Genomic DNA, 20,387 nt, shown 5'->3' on the forward strand with positions numbered 1-20,387 from the left:
CGAGACAAATTCTCGTCATTTGCGGGAGGTTTCAATTTTCTGCTTCAATATGAAGAAATCTGCGGTTGAGGCCCATCGAATGCTATCAAATGCTTTTGATGGGGCCGCTATCAGTGACAGAACTTGCCGAGAATGGTCTCAACGCTTCAAGAACGGTGCAGAATTGGAGGCATTATTTGATCAAGATTTGTGTCAAACGCAACAAGAATTGGCAGGATCATTGAGAGTGACGCAACAAGCTATTTCAAAACGCCTGAAAGTCACGGGGATGATTCAGAAACAAGGAAATTGGGTGTCGTACGAGTTGAAGCCGAGAAATGTTGAACGGCGTTTGATTGCTTGTGAACAGCTGCTTGCAAGACAAAAAAATTGGTTAATTACGATAATCCCAAGCGCAGAAAATCATAGGAATATCCCGGCCATGCTTCCACGTAGACCGCCAAACCGAATATTCACGGTTCCAAGGTCATGCTCAGTATTGGGTGGGACCAGACATACTTAAAAACGTTGAAATGTGAAGTCCTATTCCACCTGCCGTATTCTCCAGACGTTGCTCTCCCGGACTATCACGTTTTTCGAACACTGGCACACGGCCTGGCTGACCAACACTTCTGGTCTTATGAAGAAGTAAAAAATTGGATTGATTCTTGGATCGCTTCAAAAGATGACCAGTTCTTTCAAAGTGGGATTCGTACGCTGCCGAAGGATGGGAGAAAGTAGTGGCCATCGATAGATAAATCTTAGAATCATATTATAATAAATGTATAACCAGTTTTTTGGAATAAAGCATCGAATTTCGGAAAAAAAAGGCGGAAGCAAAGTTGTACGCCTATGTACCACGATCTGTTACTGATGAGACTGCAACCTGGACCCCATTCTGGACAAGTAAGCTGTCAATGTGTAAACCACGCCATTTTAGTTCTCCTGTCAGTGTTCGGAATCCAAACAAACAAATTGTCAATCAAATTTGTACGTTGTCGTTGAAGAAATTGGATTATTTTGATAAATAACATTATTTAAGGAACGATTTTACTGATAATTGATAGACAGAAGGCACGAGATTAATGCCAGTAAGTTCGAACATGAAGTTCAACTAATAAACACGGCTTTATACAAAATCTGGGAATGATAGAGAATTCAAACTTACTGGTATTAACCTCGTTCCTTCTGTCTATCAATTAATACTGAAATCGTTCTTCAAATACTCTTATTTATGAAAATAAGCCAATTCCTTCAACGACACCGTACTAATTTGAATGACAATTCATTTGTTTGGATTCCGAACACTGACAGGAGAACCAAAAATGGCGGTGTGTGACGTCACACTAATAGAGCGTATAGTTCCCAAGATCAGCGCTCAAAAAGCTACACAGAATCCACTCGCCTGACTCCGCCTGGCGGGACAGACTCGCGCCGTCTGAACGCACCTTTACCTATAGTTTTCTGCAAACTAAATACCTCCAGCATCCCGCGGGCTGGCTTCTTTTCGTCGCTCTCGGACAATCTTCGTCCTAAAAATAACGCGCGATATTTCCACTCGGCATTCTACGCCATCTCCAGAAGATGACCTTGCCCCGTCTTAAACGTTTCGGATTTAAAAGAGGACATTGTCATTTAGGATTGGAGTTTCGACTTGTTCGTTGCAGCTGATGCGGTCAGCTATTATTCTCTGGCTGTTGCAGAATTAGATCTTTGTCGCTTCGGATGCTGATACAGATTTCGAGCCAACGAAAATAATAGGGATTCACGGCTTGGCTTGATTTTCAAGCTACTTTGCTTGAGCTTGACTTGATTTCAAGTCAAGTAGTAGTTTTTCAATATCAAGTTAAGTCGGGTATTTATTATTTTTTTATTATTATTACATGAAATAAGAGCTGAGGTTTGAAACCTATAAAAGCTCAGAAATGGAAACAAATTAAATTAAACAGAAGTAAAGGGTGTTTTTTCAGAGCTATAGAACTTTAAATTGCAATAAAACAACGATGGATTATTCGATTGACATGAGTTTTATTCATCCGCAAGATAATCTTGTGGCATTACATTTTAAATATGATTTCTGGCATATGACCGCCACGGCTGGCTCGGATGTAGTCCAATCTGGACGTCCAATTTTCGATGACTTTTTCCAACATTTGTGGCCGTATATCGGCAATAACACGACGAATGTTGTCTTCCAAATGGTCAAGAGTTTGTGGCTCATCTGCATAGACCAATGACTTCACATAGCCCCACAGAAAGTAGTCTAGCGGTGTTAAATCACAAGATCTTGGAGGCCAATTCACAGGTCCAAAACGTGAAATTAGGCGGTCACCAAACGTGTCTTTCAATAAATCGATTGTGGCACAAGCTGTGTGACATGTTGCGCCGTCTTGTTGGAACCACAGCTCCTGGACATCATGGTTGTTCAATTCAGGGATAAAAAAGTTAGTAATCATGGCTCTATACCAATCACCATTGACTGTAACGTTCTGGACATCATCGTTTTTGAAGAAGTACGGACCAATGATTCCACCAGCCCATAAAGCGCACCAAACTGTCAGTTTTTCTGGATGTAACGGTGTTTCGACATACACTCGAGGATTAGCTTCACTCCAAATGCGGCAGTTTTGTTTGTTGACGTATCCATTCAACGAGAAATTCTCGGGTAAATGCCTCACAATTTCATGACAAATTTTTTCAAACTCGTATATTTGTATCTTGGCCTTCGGCTTCAGGCTGTTACCTCCAAAATTCAAAAGCTGTTTCAATCATTAAAATCTTATGAAAAAAAATGAAAAAACTTTCAAGTTCAACAGTCTGTATCTACGAAGGGATCATAAATAGAAAAAAAATTACTTGAAAAAGCTTCTCATTTCAACAAGCTTCATAAATTTATAACCTGGACTCTTGAATCACCGTCTATAGAATAACAATTGCAAACTTCCTACAAAACTTCGGTAGCTTTTGAACGGTCGTTCATTCATGCGTCATTTGCGCGTCAATGTCTTTTTTTTCATTTCAAAAAAATTATACATCTGATGATTCTATGTTTTCTAAGGATTATACTTGAGAGCTCACACAGTTCCAAATAATGATACATCAGATGAGTTACCGCAAACAAAATACCAACCTAATGATCTCGATATCACCTTAATATACCCGGTGATTCAACGTAATCGTAAACAAAAGAATTTAGTACCGGAGTGAGCGATCTTAATAATAAGCGACCGGATGTACACATGAAGTAGACAGGAAACGAATAAAAGAAAAGCCCTGAAATACCTCGCGGGTTATTCCATATTCTCCTTGTAACTTGTCCGCTCCCGCCTTAAAAATAAACCTACTTTTACCATAATCCTGCTATAGAGATGGAGTGAACTTGACAGTTTTATAAGGTTCAGTCGCGGCAAGAAGTTTACACTTCTAATTGATACTAGGCACTATTCTTAAGCGTTTTCACATATTTCTAGATTTATTTATGTTGGTAGGTAATCGTTGAAATATCAGAAAATATTCTACTTGTACTCGGAAGAGTATTGGAGAATATTCATTCTTTATGGTGAACGATATTCTCAATTAGAAGATCAAGGTATAATAAGTTTCTTTTTTACCCAAATATCTGCGATTTTCAACAGAGAATAGTGTGTCCGTCCGTCAAAAACACGAAAACTCTCGATCTGAATGTGCTAAAGAGTGTTCCTAAATTGTGGGTACAAACGAAAATGACAGATCCTCTGATCATTTTAAGATAAAGAAGTCCAATAAACATAGGCCCGCAAAAGATTTATTTTCGAGATACAAGGTGTTGAAGTTTGATTTTTCTTCAAGTTTTTTCTCAAGATATTCAACTCGAATTTGGCCTAGATGTTCCAATTTGAAGTTTTCATCATGTGATATGCTCATTTTAATTGCAAATTTGGTGGTATTTCTTCTGAAACAGTGCCTGCTTTTTCCTCCAACCCTTTTTCCTTTTGAACTACTGGTAGTTTAGAAAAGTGTTAAAAAAGAAATTTGGGTCCAGTACTACACTTTTTGGTTTCTTGTAGTTTTGACGTATGTGCTACTGATATCGGGAAAAAAATTTCAAAAAATTATCTGTTAATCCAAATTATTATGAAGATCCACTTAGTAATCTGTTATGAATAAATTCATAACAGGTTTTGTTACTTATCTAACCAATATGTAGCGAAGATTAATAAAGATTCGATAAACTGGTAAAATCATCTCAAATTTCTTAAAATTATCTAATGATTTCATCATTTTCCTTTGTAACGGGTGTTTTTTTTTTCGAGGGATATTACTTTAAATTGTCATTACTGTTCAAGATGGCGACCGATTTAACAGCTGTCAAGTGATTTATTCTCAGTTTGGTTTGGCAATTCATCATGAATAGACTCACGCCTGAACAACGCTTGCAAATAGTGCAATTTTATTTCGAAAATAATGGTTCTGTGCGGAATACGTATCGCGCACTACGTCCATTTTATTTTGTTTAGTGATGAAGCGCACTTCTGGTTGAATGGCTACGTCTACAAACAAAACTGCCGCATTTGGAGTGAAGCTAATCCTCAAGTGTATGTCGAACACACAGTTACATCCAGAAAAACTGACTGTTTGGTGCGCTTTATGGGCTGGTGGAACCATTGGTCCGTACTTCTTCAAAAACGATGATGGCCAGAACGTTACAGTCAATGGTGATCGGTATAGAGCAATGATTACTAACTTTTTCATTCCTGAATTGGCAACCATGATGTCCAGGAGCTGTGGTTCCAACAAGACGGCGCGACATGTCACACAGCTCGTGCCACAATCGATTTATTGAAAGACACGTTTGGTGACCGCCTAATTTCACGTTTTAGACCTGTGAATTGGCCTCCAAGATCTTGTGATTTAACACCGCTAGACTACTTTCTGTGGGACTTTGTAAAGTCATTGGTCTATGCGGATAAGCCTCAAACCCTTGACCATTTGGAAGACAACATTCGCCGTGTTATTTACGATATACGGCCACAAATGTTGGAAAAAGTCATCGAAAATTGGACGTCCAGATTGGACTACATGCGAGCCAGCCGTGGCGGTCATATGCCAGAAATCATATTTAAAATGTAATGCCACAAGATTATCTTGCGGATAAATAAAATTCATGTCAATCGAATAATGCATCGTTGTTTTATTGCAATTTAAAGTTCTATAGCTCTAAAAAAAAAACACCCTTTACCTCCAATTTAGGAACACCTTGTATTGAGCTGAATTTTTAAATATCTGGTTACATCAATACTTTCTAGTTCTCTCACAAAAATAAATACAAACTGCTTATAAAAGCGTAATCATTTCGTTGAAAATTTGATACTTTTATCGAAACTTTGTGTGAAATTTGTGACGTTTTTGTTTGTCGTCCGTTGTCAGGCTTTCTGGTACTCGTAAATAAAACGGATAAATATATCTACAAAATATACGCCACATTGAACTTGGTGAGAGGTTCAATCATGCATGAGAATAAGGAAAATCACGAAATCTTTCTTAGATCAATAAAATTTTGTTGGAAGGCCATAAAGTTGTATTTTTAGTATACGATCTCAGTAACACTGGCATCATAAAAGAAAGATTGACATTGTCTGTGGGAGACGTATGAGCGATTGATTTGTTATCGAAAGGAGAATACATAATGGACATAGAAATAGATGTTTTCGAGCTGTCACTTGTGGGTGAATAACATTTTTCTTGTGAGATCACAAGCGCTGAATATTCAATACAAAGATACATTATTACGTTCATCTCAAGGATTGATAACAACACGGCTAATATACATTTCATACGTTACGAGATATTACACCAATAATAATCGTATAAAAAGGAACTCCCATTAATAATAAATTCATTACAATTTTTTCTCAATGCATATCTCCTAGGGTTAGGTTACTAATTGATCAATAATTCAGATAATCCAACCGACGAAATAAATAAAAAAAATTAATAATGTTACTCATCCCACGTGTAAACGGACCTTCGATAGTGTAGATGACAAAAAAATGATTACTAATTTAAGGAAATTGGGTATACGAGGAAAAGCTTTGGTGTGCTGGAAAACGAGTTAGCTCAAGAAAGCAATTTGTCACAGTGAAAAATTCAAGTCAGGCGTCCATAAACTCTAATTCCCTTTCAGCTGAAAAGGGGTGCCCCAGGGTCCTATTTTAGGGCCAGTTATTTTATTCTCTATATGAAAGATATCACAGGAAATATTGAATTCGAACTTTTTTTATCTACTGTGAAAAACTAATTTATTTCTACGAAACGTGAAAGCGCAAAATATAGCCTTAGGAGGAGTTTACACAAAAAAAGCTTGTAGTAATAATTAACTGAATGTTCTTTTTTCTTTTTTCAGTGAAAATTGAAAATAATTCTTGTGAGTACACTCGAGGTAATAATTCAAGCAGAAATACTGCTTTGATTGTCGAAGGTCCCATTGAAATATTTCAATAGCAGATACTGGAATCAGTATTGAAAATATTCTGATCATAATTGCATTCAACCAGACTTATATTCATTTTTCCATTCCATCAAATGTCCGATCGTATTTCCCAGAACTTTAATTAACACAATCTCCTACCAGGCAATAATATTTATGTTATCTGGAGGATGCAGATCACTCCCAGCTAATGGAATCCTACACTTCACTAGACCAGCTAACTCTAGTAGAAAATTGCTTTGCTTTTAACAAACATAACCTGAAAAACTATATATTGGATTGGTTGCCAACAAACGTCTGCTTTTTAACGTTCATTCATGAAAAAGCTTTTCAGTTAGAATTTGCGAAAGAGTGGAGCGTTTTAGGTTAAAACTAACAGGTGGCGCTCCTTAAGCTTGTTACTCTGAGCTTCGTGCTTGATTCCTCTTTCAAAATAGTTCGGCAGAATTTCTTTTTTTGCATTCGTAAGCGTAGTTTTTCGGCATTCATTTCAAAGAGAGAAATTCAGGATTTTGAATTAATCAAAAATTACACATTTTGATAGTAAATAATTGTTTTTGCCTAATAATATTATTGAATATGGCCCTCTTTTAATAATCCATGTTTACTAAAACAGATCTGTTATGGAAAAACCTTTCATATTGAGTATCAGGATGAATTCTTCGGCACTTGATTGTTCGTATTTGAAATTTATGGATCAGATTCTCAATTTAGTATCGGTAGCAATCAATTAATATCGAATTTCAGAATCGAATATACCCAGAAGCACAACCAGTCTATTGTTCCGATATAAACGACGTCCTAACATGAAATCGAAGACTGCATGCCAAGTTTCGGCTAATTTTTAAGGTTGTTACTCCTTTTCTATTTCTAGTTTATTCCGGTTGTTAAATTTGGCCGGTCATATAGTATTTATATTTTAACAATTACGAAATTTCTTCTGTCATAGACCACGACATAGCTATTCAGGATGTCAGAACAGCCGCTAGCCAATGAAATATACTGCTCAACTGAAAGAAGATTTATGCAGAAAATATTAAATAAACGATATGCAGTGTGCAAGTATGCAGGGATCTATGTATAACGTTTTAGCGATCAGTTCAAAAATTAGTACAAATTAGTTTATTTCACACTAGAGACCATCGATTTATATGAGATTTTCACTATTATTAATTTTAAAGAGTTCGTCATTGCGGAAAGTTCTCATTTATTATTATTTTTTTTGGAATGGAAAAGTAATTACATAGATAAATTTTTATTGAGGAATAAATATATGCATGATGTAACTTTCTTTGGAAAATTGATAATGAGATCGATTTGACAGTTTACAAATTGAAGGATCAAATTAATTAATTTAATTCCTGAGAAACTGTTAAACCTCAAATTTAGAAAAGAGTATTAATAGTAAATTGAATATGCTCAGCAGGATAATTTTAAAACTGAGATATTAAATGACCATTTGATACTATCTTTTCTCCTCTGAAGGACAATTTCAAAAGTTCATCATTATTGACAATAACTTAGAATGGTCTAGTTATCTTCTTAATTAACGAAACCTAACCTCAATTGGATCGATGCAACCATTGATCTACGTAGGTAGTAAAAACAAAACTCGGACAATAGCATTCCTTCATAATCGTCATAATTTTATTAGTGCGATCTGAATGATATCTAGGAATCTATGCTCACTGCTTATATGAAAAACAATGCGAATTCCACCTGATTTAGGTTTATTTACTTCCATTCCAATTCAATAATTATTCGAAAATTAATATTCCCGAAATCATTGAAACTAAGGCTCAAATGTCAGTTTCAGGAAGAGTGAAATGAGCTACTTTTGTTATTCGAAAAAAGATGGAAAAAAAAGGATTTCGCGTGCTGATAAAATATTGCATTTTGAAGGGAAAAAATACAGTTGAAGCAAAATCTTGGCTTGATGAAGAGTTTCCGGGTTCTGCACCAGGAAAATCAACCATAATTGATTGGTATGCTAAGTTTAAACGTGATGAAACGAGCACCGAAGACGGCGAACGCAAAGGACGCCCAAAAGAGGCTGTCACCGACGAAAAAATCAAAAAAGTTCACAAAATAATTTTGAATGACCGTGAAGTCAAGTTGATCGAGATAGCAGACATTGTGAAGATATCATCTGAACGTGTACATCATATCATTCACGAATTTTTGTACAAGGGAGAGCTGTGTGCGAAATGGGTGCCGCTCGTGCTCAGAATCGATCAAAAGCAACAACGTGTTAATGATTCTGAGCAGTGTTTGAAGCTGTTTAAGTGCAATAAACCTGAATTTTTGCGTTGATATGTGACAATAACAATGGATGAAACATGGATCCATCATTTCACTCCGAAGTCCAATCGACAGTCAGCTGAGTGGACTGCACACGATGAACCGAATCCAAAGCGAGGAAAAACACAACAGTCAGCTGGCAAGGTTATGGCGTCAGTATTCTTAGATGCGCAAGGTATAATATTCATTAAATACCTCCAAAAGGGCCAGACCATCAACAGCGATTATTATATAGCGTTATTGGATAGTTTAAAGGATGAAATCGTTAAAAAACGGCCCCATTCGAAGAAAAAAGGTGCTGTTTCATCAAGACAATGCGCCGTGTCACAAATCAATGAAAACCATGGCAAATTGCATTAATTGGGCTTCTGCATCCACCGTATTCGCCAGATCTGGCCCCAGCGACTTTTTCCTGTTTTCACACCTCGAAAGAATGCTCGCTGGAAAGAAATTTAGCGCCAATGAAGACGTAATCGCCGAAACTGAGGCCTATTTTGAAGCGAAAGACAAATCGTACTACAAAAATCGTATCGAAAAGTTGGAAGATCGCTATAATCGCTGTATCGCTCTCGAAGGCAACTATGTTGAATAATGAAGTCTAATTTTGCCAAAAAAACGTGTTTTACTCTGGTAGACTGGGGACTTTTCGATTGGCCTGTTATCAATTGGTAAGCACATTTTGGAAAGAAAACAACGAGAATCTCAAGATTTTCTAAATTAATGAACCAAGACACATTTACCTGACCCAAATTTCCCCAAAACCCCCACACCTTAAGCCCGGTCTCCACTACCTCAAACACTCCACACACATCAACAACTCACCAAATTCCTGTAATTACTCATCTTCCTCTTCAAATCACCATAGATCCACGTGTGCGCACCTTAACCCCGGAAAAACCGTACCGTAAAACTCGGAAAAACGACGCACTACCCCCAAAACCGTACCGCCGGTAAGGCCCGACCCGCACGTGCCGAAAAATCGACCTTATCGATCAGCTGCCGATCGCCATCGATCTTTTGTTTACATCGATCGTGGATCCGCACGCGACAACGATATTCGAACGGTGGTCAATTCGGTCTAGAAGGCGCGACTCGTAGAGGCAGAAAGGACGCTCGGCGTCGCCGACGTCGCGGCGGAATCGGCCGAGAACGGGCGAGACGGGACGAAGAAAATGGGATGTCGGCGGTGCCGGATCTGGAGATTTCGCATCGAGATCGGGAAATTCGTGTTTGTGAAATCTTAAGGGAAAGCGTTGTTGCCGGATTGGTAAGAAATTATTTAATTATTTTTTCTAATCGATTGAACGTCTTCAATATCTGAATCGAGATGTTTTTTTCACACCATTTAAGTTATCTTAGATGTCAAATTGACATTTATGTTTCTATGGATGGGTATCTATGTTCACCGAATTCTATGTTAAATGTCAAAGTGACGTCTCCTCCATTAATAGAGCCAATAGAGGAGGGCTCAAAGCCTGCAGGAAATGTATGCAATTGAATTGAAACTGTCTAGTGAGTTTTTTCGAAAGTAAGCGATCATTCATGTGATGTAATCACATGAATGAAATAAAAACGCAAGAGAAATAATTAAAAGGTGAATGAAATACACAGGGTGAATCACAGCGATGGAGGGCATGGAAAACTAATCATAATTTTGTGCAGAAAATTTACATATTGGGGTTTTAGACGAATCACCATAGATCATTTTTTCCTCAAAATATTTTCAGACCCCTACAACCTCCTGTTATACCGGAAACAGACTATTCCTTTGTTATTCCAAATGGCACGCCCAGTATATTGTTGCATCATTACATGTCTTATTGATGCCAATTTCAGTAATATGCCATAACTTGGATATAAACTTAAAACTCAATGGTTCATGAGTTAATGAGATTCTTATGGAAAAAAATTAATGTAGAGGACTAAATCAATAAGTAGTATTATAACAAAACAAACAACAAAAATGTACAGGGGGATTATATAAACATCATGAACTTCTTCAAAACAAAAGATTTCCAAATTGGCTATATTTTTTATTATTTCAGTCAATTCTACGTAGAAAAGAAGCAAACCCTACACGTGAAATGAAAACATTAAAAATTATCAAGGCAAAACTTGAACTAAGAAAAATCCGCAATTTCTAACCGAGTGAAGTAGTCTGTGACTTCCGGAAAAAACTGAAAGTCGATGTTTGGATAACTAAATTTGACATTTCATTAATTGCTATCAATCATTCTCTATTGAAAAATTAATTGACTTATGAACTCTGAACAATCCTAATGAATTTTTATTTACAATTCATGAAACGTCAAATTTAGTTATGGAAACATCTACTTTTGATTTCTTCCCATGTTTTCCGGAAGTCATAGACTACACTCAGTTAGAAATTGCATTTTTCCTTAGTTTTCTGGATAACTCTCAAAGTTTTCATTTCAGGTAGGTATAAGATTGTAACCCCCCTTTTTTTATAGGACGAACTTACTGAAAGAATAAAAAGTTTAGGTTGTAATTTGAAAATCTTGGATTTTGAAGAATTTGAGTTGTTCAAGTTCATAAACTTCTTATAAACACCCGGTACATTTTCAGTCCAAACCGCAAACAGTCTTATAATACTACGTATCGGCAAAATCGAAAATAAAAAAGTTTTCTTGGAAAAAACTTTTTTTGCAGAAATATCCGAAAAAAAAGTCTCCGCCACAACCTTTTTTATTTCATAAGAATCTCATTAACAGATGAATCATTAAGTTTTCATCCAAGGTATGGCATTTTCCGAAATTATCATCAAATAAGCTATCTAATGATGCAATATTATACTGGGTATGCCATTCGAAATAAGAAAGAAGTAGTCGGTTTCCGGTAGTTGTCCGGAAGTTGTAGAGGTCTGACAATATTTTAGGAAGGAAGACCATATTCTTAATCCCCAATATACTATTTTTCAGTGCAAACTTATAGTTAGTTTTCCATAAACGTCTTATAGGCCATCGTGGTGAATCATCCTGTATATGTGTCTGTAGTTTCTATTATCAAAACCGGCATACCGGACTTTCTGCCGGGAGGCCAACTTGTAGGGGCGCAAAGTCAGTTAATAAAACAAGACAAACTTTTGAAAGAAGGAAATTTTTTCTCTTAGTGAAAATATACTATTCTTTGTAGTAAAATCAATTTTTTTTATCGAAATCGAATAGGGAATCAGGCAAAGCAGCCTGACGCGAAAGTTCAAAAGTAAGATGTCTAAAAACCTGGTGAATGTACTGATTAGATTTTGTTTTTCCAATTTTGAGAATATTGGTTAAGCTTCGTTAAGTCAACTGTAGGTAGCGCTATTAACAATTATGACAGATCCTTGTTATTTCAAATATTTTAATTTATTCTAGTAAACGTTTTGTGAATATTTCACAGCAGATGTACCAAATGGAGATGACTTTTCACTGTTTTCTTCTTGAAATTCCTAGGAAATACAAATATTCGTAAGATTATTATCATTCCTTGCACTTTTCGTTGGACACGATGCACTTAAAATTATACAAGATATAATATAGAAACAACTAGTTCATTAAAATTGGGTTACCTTTGTCTTCTTAGATTAGGGCCTTACATGAAAAAATTTTGAAAACCTTTAGGTGCTATCGTATTTTTTCTGTCATTAGTGGCTTTTATATTTTCTTTCGCCACAGTGACATTCTCTACATTTTTCTTATAACGAGAAGTTTATAAATACATATTGCAAACGTTTATTTTACATGGGAAACTGATCCTTCGAGTCCATCTGTTGATTTGATACTTGATAAATCAATCAAAATCAATGGAAAAAAGATCGAAATGACAAGTATGACATTGCGGCGCCACCACGAAATAAAACTTATATTCTCAATTTGGTCGAATGTCATTATTGTCATTGCAGTTACAAATTGACGAGTGCATACATGTTTTTAGACATCTTAGTCAAAAGTAATAACAATTGGCAAAAATAGAATCCTATAGTGCTCCTTCATTTTGCTCCCGAGAATCCATCTGGATAAAAAATACGGAAGATCGGAAGTGTCATGTTGTTCAACACCGTCTAACCTCGCATTTGGAAATAGCGGAAACAGACTTCTGGCGGAACAGCTAAGGGCCTATCTGTCAATCTGTATTGTAGGTAGGTACAAACTGAAATACCTACATATCTACTCATACGAAACGCCCGCTTTGCGTAACGAGCAGGAACTCCTTCTAGGAACCGAATAAGGCCCAATTACCACGTGACCTATTTTGGGACACGTCATGTGTGTCCGGATGAATTAGTGGCAAGGCTTTGTTTGCGATCGTTTGAAAGTCTCGGAGGGTTGAAGTTGAATATTGTCGTTATAGAGTAACTTTTTTCACCAAGATTTACAGCTTCGCATCTATCTGTCAAGGAATATAATTATTTTTGAAATTTTAGTTAGTGTTTCACTCTTTCATTTTCAGTGGGAAAAGTTTTCATAACAAATCTTGTTCCACATGAAAGCCATTAAAACAGGTTTTTTTTCAGATTGATTGAACATTGTCAATTATTGAGAAAAAAAAAGTTCATTCAAATTTTTGAGTGATAAGAATTATTATCATTACGTATTTGAAAACGGTACAAAATCCACACAAAATCAAAAAACACAAATTTGAAGCAGAAACAAGAAAAAAATCAAAAAATCTCGTGGCCCATGAGGGGATCGAACCCGCGACCTTCGCGTTATTAGCACGACGCTCTAACCAACTGAGCTAATGGGCCAGTACATGCATGGAAGTTACACGTTATGTCAAGATTCCTAAGCGTAACTTACATTTGAAAATTCAGCAATTTTTACGACTAAAGCTAACAATTTTTGATTAAAATAAATGAAAAACGAAATTCAGATATAATGTATTTGGGAAATTAATTTAATAGAAAACTAATTTCAAAAAAACTTCTGGCCCATGAGGGGATCGAACCCGCGACCTTCGCGTTATTAGCACGACGCTCTAACCAACTGAGCTAATGGGCCGATGTGATTTTCACAGAAAATATAGTCACATATAACAACGGATCTTTGTTTGCATTTCTATTTACCAATTAATATTGAATAATTCCCAAAATCTTTTAAATTCAATCAACTGTTTTCCTTTCGGAATACGTATTCACTGTAATTTCTCGCTCAGTTTTTTCACAACAAAATTCGAAATTGTTTTATGAGTTGCCTATTTACAAATAACACTATTTTAACAAGCAAAAATTATCATTTCGAGACAAGAATTGTACATATATCAGAATGAAAAAAATCAATACCATTCCGAATCAATCTGATGTCAGACAAGTAGGTCAGAAAGGATTAATGTAGAAATGTCATCAATTCAAGTTGAAATTGGTGGATGCGCAGACGTTGTAAATGTTTTGTGAAGAAGATTTCTGGCAAACGATAACTATCTTGAATATTAGTTTCCTTCTCATTTTAGAAATATATTTATCTCTCTCTTCTGAAATCATAGATGGCAGCATGCTATCGAGAAACTACAGAGATTTGTTAATCAAGTCGCTGTAGAAAAACAGCTGTATAACGAAATCTTTCATTTCCACCTTCCGGCACAGATGGAGTAGCATCTGCTCATCCTAAGAATCATGATGAACAATTGAGAAGTTATTTATGAAAAATAATTTGTTATTTTTCCTTCTTTCTTTTGGAATTCTCACTCTGACTGAATTTGTTTTCTAATCCCCTTCAATCCCCAATTAATGAGATTGAGGAAGATATTTATGTGCAGTCGGGAGCTTTTGTGCGCTTGTCTTCCATTCGCCAATTGCGCCCTTGGAGATCACATATATATGTTAATATGTACATATACAGATCACAATATATATGTTTATACATATATGATGTGATATATACATATCACATATATATCACACATATCACATATATGTATATACATATACCCTTGGAGACCACATAAATATGTGGTCTCCAAGGACGCAACCAGCGAATGAGTGAAAGTCTTCACGTCAGTGCTTCCCTCATTTTTGTGGACCAAATATATCACTCCATCATTTCGTCACCTTGTCAATAAAGTGTAAAGAGAAATTAATTCTATCACCGTTTACAACCATTAATAGCATCAAATTTGGATCAAAAATAAATAGATCTACCAACCAGACCTAATAATACAATCGACCTATCTCTCCCATTTCAGATCGTATGGATAGAGGATCTTCCACGGAATTCATTATGAAGAATAGAAATATAATTGTTTTCACAGCGTTTCAAATTCCAATCTCTTGGCATCTCACCAACTTGTGTATTTCTCTGATGAAACGGCGATGTTTCGACTTGTCTTGATGATCGGATTTCCAACACTAAAATAAAGTGAAGGCAATAGTTGGACTTTGGATTGAACGGAGGATTTCTGAAGACCTGTTCAGTATTGGAATTTCTTTTTTTTTCCTAAAATAAGAAGGACATTTTTTCCACCTGATATTTTCATAGCATAATTTTCAAACTGTTCAGATAGCGGCACACATTCAGAACATTCTTTTCTCATGAACATTGGTCCAATTCTTTTTCGTTTAGATGTTACAAGAATTTAGAAAAAGTCATTTTCTTGTTAAAGTCAGAAATTCCATTTTGCATATCAATTGATATTTTCGTTAGTCGGTCCACTTTTAATTCAAACATGAAAATAAATTATTTCAGATTCTTGTAATTACTAGACGAAAACAAATTGCACTTATATTCATAGGAAAAAAATATTCAGAATGGGAACAAATATCATATGTCAGTGTTTACCATAGAGCTTTTAGAACACTGTGGTAATAGACCAGAAAGTCCCGACTTTATATTTGTGTTCAAAAGCCTGAATACAGTATTTTGACTCTGAAAACTACAAGTTAACTGCGAAATTTCGTGAAAAAAATTACATAGACACGAATAGAGTGATATTTTGTGATAGAAGAGGAAATAATATACCATAGTGCAATTTTTATCGAAATACTTCTTCAGTATGTGAGGGTGGTAGATCATTGCGTGTTCGTATCTCGAATGGAGTACCACAGAGTTCGATTATGGGTCCACTCATGTTCTTAATTTATATTGCTGATTTGTGTGATTTTGACGATTCAATGCTTTTGCTGACGATGATCAAATTTAAATTGATTTCAAACCGGATCAAGATGAAGTGGCATGTTCTCATATAAATAAGGATCTAAGTTCTTTGGAATTTTAAAAGAAGAATAAAGAATCATAAATAATCGATACTAGAATCCTGATAAGTCTAACGTTTTGTTGACTCTATCTCCAAACTTGGTACGTTTTCTGCCAAGGTTAAAAATCTTGGGTTGCCTGTTGATTTTGATTCTCAACTGAATTTCTCAGATCATGACTCTGTATACATAAATTCAGCCTATTTATCCCTCAGAGTCCTATAGACGAATTGTTCACAGTGTCAATGTTCGCCAAGTAGTAGTAACCCACGCCACAAAAAATCTAATTTCAAAGGTTCTTTTTCATATCAGGCTACTTTTATTTACAACTCAGAGTAATAAACATAGATAGAGGGAGCATGTGTCATTTTCAGTAAGCAAATTTTGTCCCCAACATGAACTATCAAATTTGACATGAAGCGCGCGGAAATGAAAACATATGTATTTTGTTGCAGAATAAAAGCCTTTATTATTATTATTATATCAGTGATACGATGTTTCACTAAATTCGCTAGTTTTTCCACAAAGAACGCACTTCCTATGTCCCATAGTGAATCAACGTTCCATATTAACTCAAAATATATTGAAAGAAATACCTAAATATATCAAAAATTCAGAAAACAAACTTCAAGCGCGCCAAACGGCGTGAAACAACCGATGACACTAGGAGAGCAATAGTTGCCAAACCTTTGATTTCAGCAAATAGATACAGAAAAAAATTAATTTTCTGCATACTATAAATTGGACTATTAGGAAAAATATCGGGTTCCCAATATTCAAATTTGCATATTTAATCGGGAATCACTCAAATAAATAGATTTCATTCAATATAATATACATTCATAACGATATAGTAAAATTGTGGATTTGAAAATATATCGCAATCCGACAACGTAATCAAACCATGTTGGGGACATGTAATAATTGCGTATACTCCCTCTATCTATGTTTATTACTCTATGATTTACAATGACATCGATTATAATATGAAAGCAACATAAAATCAGAAATTTGAAAAATCACTTCTATTCAGCCAGGGATCTAACGCTTCATAAGTTTCAGAATATAATTGTAAAATTTTCCTTTTTACTTGTCAATCATTACTGTTGATTTTTAAATTTGAATTTTGATCTATTTTCTAACAGTGTTGAATTATTTTTATAATTGTTTCTGGCCCATCTTATCAGGAAGTCAATTCAAAACGCAAAAATCTCCCAAACACATACAGCCAAGAAAACAACCCAATAAAACCGCAGTAAAACAGGTCATTTTCCGCCAAAATGAAAAAAAATCTACATTCCATCACAACTAGGTGTCGAATCTAACAGGACAACAGCCGAATCCGTCCGAACGTCTCCGACTGTCCCCGCCCGTATGAGCGCCGCGACGCCTTTGCGCAAAGCTCATGTTACCTGTTCGCGGAGGGGAAGGCGTCCTTTTATAGACACAGCATCCCTGCCAGTCTCTCTGGCGGACCTGGTGCCAACTCCTCCGTTCACCTGGTCATCTTCTGCTAATTTTGAGAGGAATAGGCAGAAACAACACGTCGCGATCCGTCCTATTGCCATATTTCTGGAAATAACTGAGGATAAGTACGTTCACCTGCTCACGAATAACCCAAATAAACAGGCGGAGGAGGAAACGCTTCAACCCTTTGCTTGATTATGACGTAACAAAGGCCTAAAGCACATTTTTGGGACCGCTGAACTCGTTCATTGAATTTTACTCATCCGTATTTTTCAAGCGCATTTTGTAAAATATGTTTTTTTTAGAGCTATAGAGCTTTAAATTGCAATAAAACAACGGAGGATTATTCGATTGACATGAATTTTATTTATCCGCAAGATAATCTTGTGGCATTACATTTTATATATGATTTTTGGCATATGACCGCCACGGCTGGCTCGGATGTAGTCCAATCTGGACGTCCAATTTTGGATGACTTGTTCCAACATTTGTGGCCGTTTATCGGCAATAACACGGCGAATGTTGTCTTTCAAATGGTCAAGGGTTTGTGGCTTATCCGCATAGACCAATGACTTTACATAACCCCACCGAAAGTAGTCTAGCGGTGTTAAATCACAAGATCTTGGAGGCCAATTCACAGGTCCAAAACGTGAAATTAGGCGGTCACCAAACGTGTCTTTCAATAAATCGATTAAGGCACGAGCTGTGAGACATGTTGCGCCGTCTTGTTGGAACCACAGCTCCTTGACATCATGGTTGTTCAATTCAGGAATGAAAAAGTTAGTAATCATGGTTCTATCCTCTATACCGATCACCATTGACTGTAACGTTCTGGCCTTCGTTGTTTTTGAAGAAGTACGGACCAATGATTCCACCAGCCCATAAAGCGCACCAAACTGTCAGATTTTCTGGATGTAACGGTGTTTCGACATACACTTGAGGATTAGCTTCACTCCAAATGAGGCAGTTTTGTTTGTTGACGTAGCCATTCAGCCAGAAGTGCGCTTCATCGCTAAATAAAATTCGCTTATGAAAATCGGGAACAACGGCAATCTCATTTTCGGCCCATTCGACGAATCTACGCCTTACTTGATGATTGTTTGGCTTCAATTCTTGCACGAGTTGGATTTTGTAAGCACGCAAACCAAAATCCTTCCGCAAAATCTTCCATAAAGTGGATGGACACAGATCCAATTCCTGTGCTCGATGGCGGATAGACTCATTCGGGTCTTCCTCAATGCTACGCTCTACAGCAGCAATAGCTTCTTCTGTACGCACCGTACGGCGTCTCTGGGGATGCGAGTTATCAATGAGAGTAAACGTGGTGCGAAAACGTTCCATGGTTAATCGAATTAACTGCTCTGATGGACGATTTTGTCGACGATAAAATGGATGTAGTGCACGATACGTATTCCGCACAGAACCATTATTTTCTAAATAAAATTGCACTATTTGCAAGCTTTGTTCAGGCGTGAGTCTATTCATGATGAATTGCCAAACCAAACTGCCAACTTAAAGTTATAAACCTCGAAAAAAAACACCCGTTAGTTAACCGAAAATCGCTTATATCTCCAAAACCATGATTATATGACCTTTTTTACTTACTTTGAGACTATAATCAGCTCCCAAAGTATTAAAACTTTAGATTTTTAACACTCAGTTCACATCATATATTCTTTTGAATCTCCCCCTATAGGTGTAGTGATTGGTTTGTGTATTCGTTAACAGAAATAGCTGACATATATTGAAGGGCTTCTTCTTCTTCTTTATAATAATAATAATAACAATACTTTATTCATCCAGTCAGACAAAAATGAATAGGATAAGTCACAGGAAAAAATCAAAATAGAAAATTATTCACAAAAATCAGAAAAATATTCAGGAACATACTGACTAACATACTCTTAATTGTTTTTTTTTAATTCATTCAACTTGAGACTACGCAAAGATTTAGGTAAGTGATTAAAAATTTTTATACACTGATACATTGGTGAAAATTCGAATCTAGAAGTATTATGTTTTGGTATACACAATAATCCCTCATTTCTTGTACTATAGCTATGAAAGCTCGAAAGTTTGGTCATGTTACATTGGTTTTCTTTGGTATAAATCAAACATTTGAAAATGAAAATCGGGGCCAGAGTGAGGAGACCATTATCAATGAAAAATGGTCTACAGGAGGACCTCGGCGCGATATTAAATATCATATATACAGGATGTGGCGTAATTAATGGATAATCCTGTACTGGCGAATAGGGGAGGTCATGGCCGATCAGAATATGTAAAGTTATGTTCAGTAAAAATATCATAGTTTTCGAGATATCGGACAATTTCATTTCTTTCTAAAAAGTGCACCTTTACTCACTAAATTCATTGCTGTGATCACAAATTTTGTTTTTTCTTTGGGCATTGTTTTTTATTTTACTCTCAAATAGCTGTACTATGAGATAAACTACCAAATCTCTACCATCTTGCTTAATTAAGAGAAAAAAGTATGATAATCCTCATGTTTGCACTTTTCAGAAAAAAATGAAATTGTCCGCTATCTCGAAAACTATGATATTTTTACTGAACATAACTTCACATTTTCTGGTCGGCCATGACCTCCCCTATTCGCCAGTACAGGATTATCCATTAATTACGCCACACCCTGTATATTAATCACTATAAGAATGATTCATCTATATTTTTTGCAGGAAATGTCATCGTACAATCAAATGAGCGCATTAAAAATGAATTCATTACACGTAAATAAATATTAATCACTGCCTGACTCACACCTGAATCAGGGTGAGTCCAGTATCAAAACCCAAAATGACTTAAGTCACAACCATAAAAATAGATCTGTGTCAACCCAACCCCGAACACCTCCTAAAATCTCCCCTTAACATCAAACCCAAATCAAAAAAAAAAAACTGCAATAAATGCACCAAATTCCTCGAAATAACCCAACCAGATATCGGTATCCTTCCAGAAATACCGCGAATT

General features: G+C 36.0%; 1 protein-coding gene and 2 non-coding genes across 7 annotated transcripts in view; all 3 read right to left on the reverse strand.

Annotated features, from left to right (window-relative positions):
* The window catches only part of LOC123674164 (FH1/FH2 domain-containing protein 3), a 186,454-nt gene extending 176,629 nt beyond the window's left edge, over positions 1-9,825 (reverse strand). For 3 of the 5 annotated variants that reach the window (XM_045609085.1, XM_045609083.1, XM_045609081.1), the window contains exon 1: positions 9,569-9,825. In XM_045609085.1, the coding sequence (XP_045465041.1) occupies positions 9,569-9,589 (21 nt within the window). In that variant the 5' untranslated portion in view covers positions 9,590-9,825. The remainder of the gene's footprint in view (positions 1-9,568) is intronic. The other 2 variants (XM_045609080.1, XM_045609082.1) reach the window with 1 other exon arrangement.
* Positions 9,826-13,419: 3,594 nt separating this feature from the next.
* On the reverse strand, positions 13,420-13,493 carry Trnai-aau. Its single transcript has one exon. It is a non-coding gene; the product is annotated as a tRNA-Ile (tRNA).
* A 179-nt stretch (positions 13,494-13,672) lies between these two features.
* On the reverse strand, positions 13,673-13,746 carry Trnai-aau. The gene has a single exon. It is a non-coding gene; the product is annotated as a tRNA-Ile (tRNA).
* Between the last annotated feature and the right edge of the window lie 6,641 nt (positions 13,747-20,387).

Source organism: Harmonia axyridis, chromosome 2 (genome assembly GCF_914767665.1).
Source record: "Harmonia axyridis chromosome 2, icHarAxyr1.1, whole genome shotgun sequence".
Taxonomy (NCBI): domain Eukaryota; kingdom Metazoa; phylum Arthropoda; class Insecta; order Coleoptera; family Coccinellidae; genus Harmonia; species Harmonia axyridis.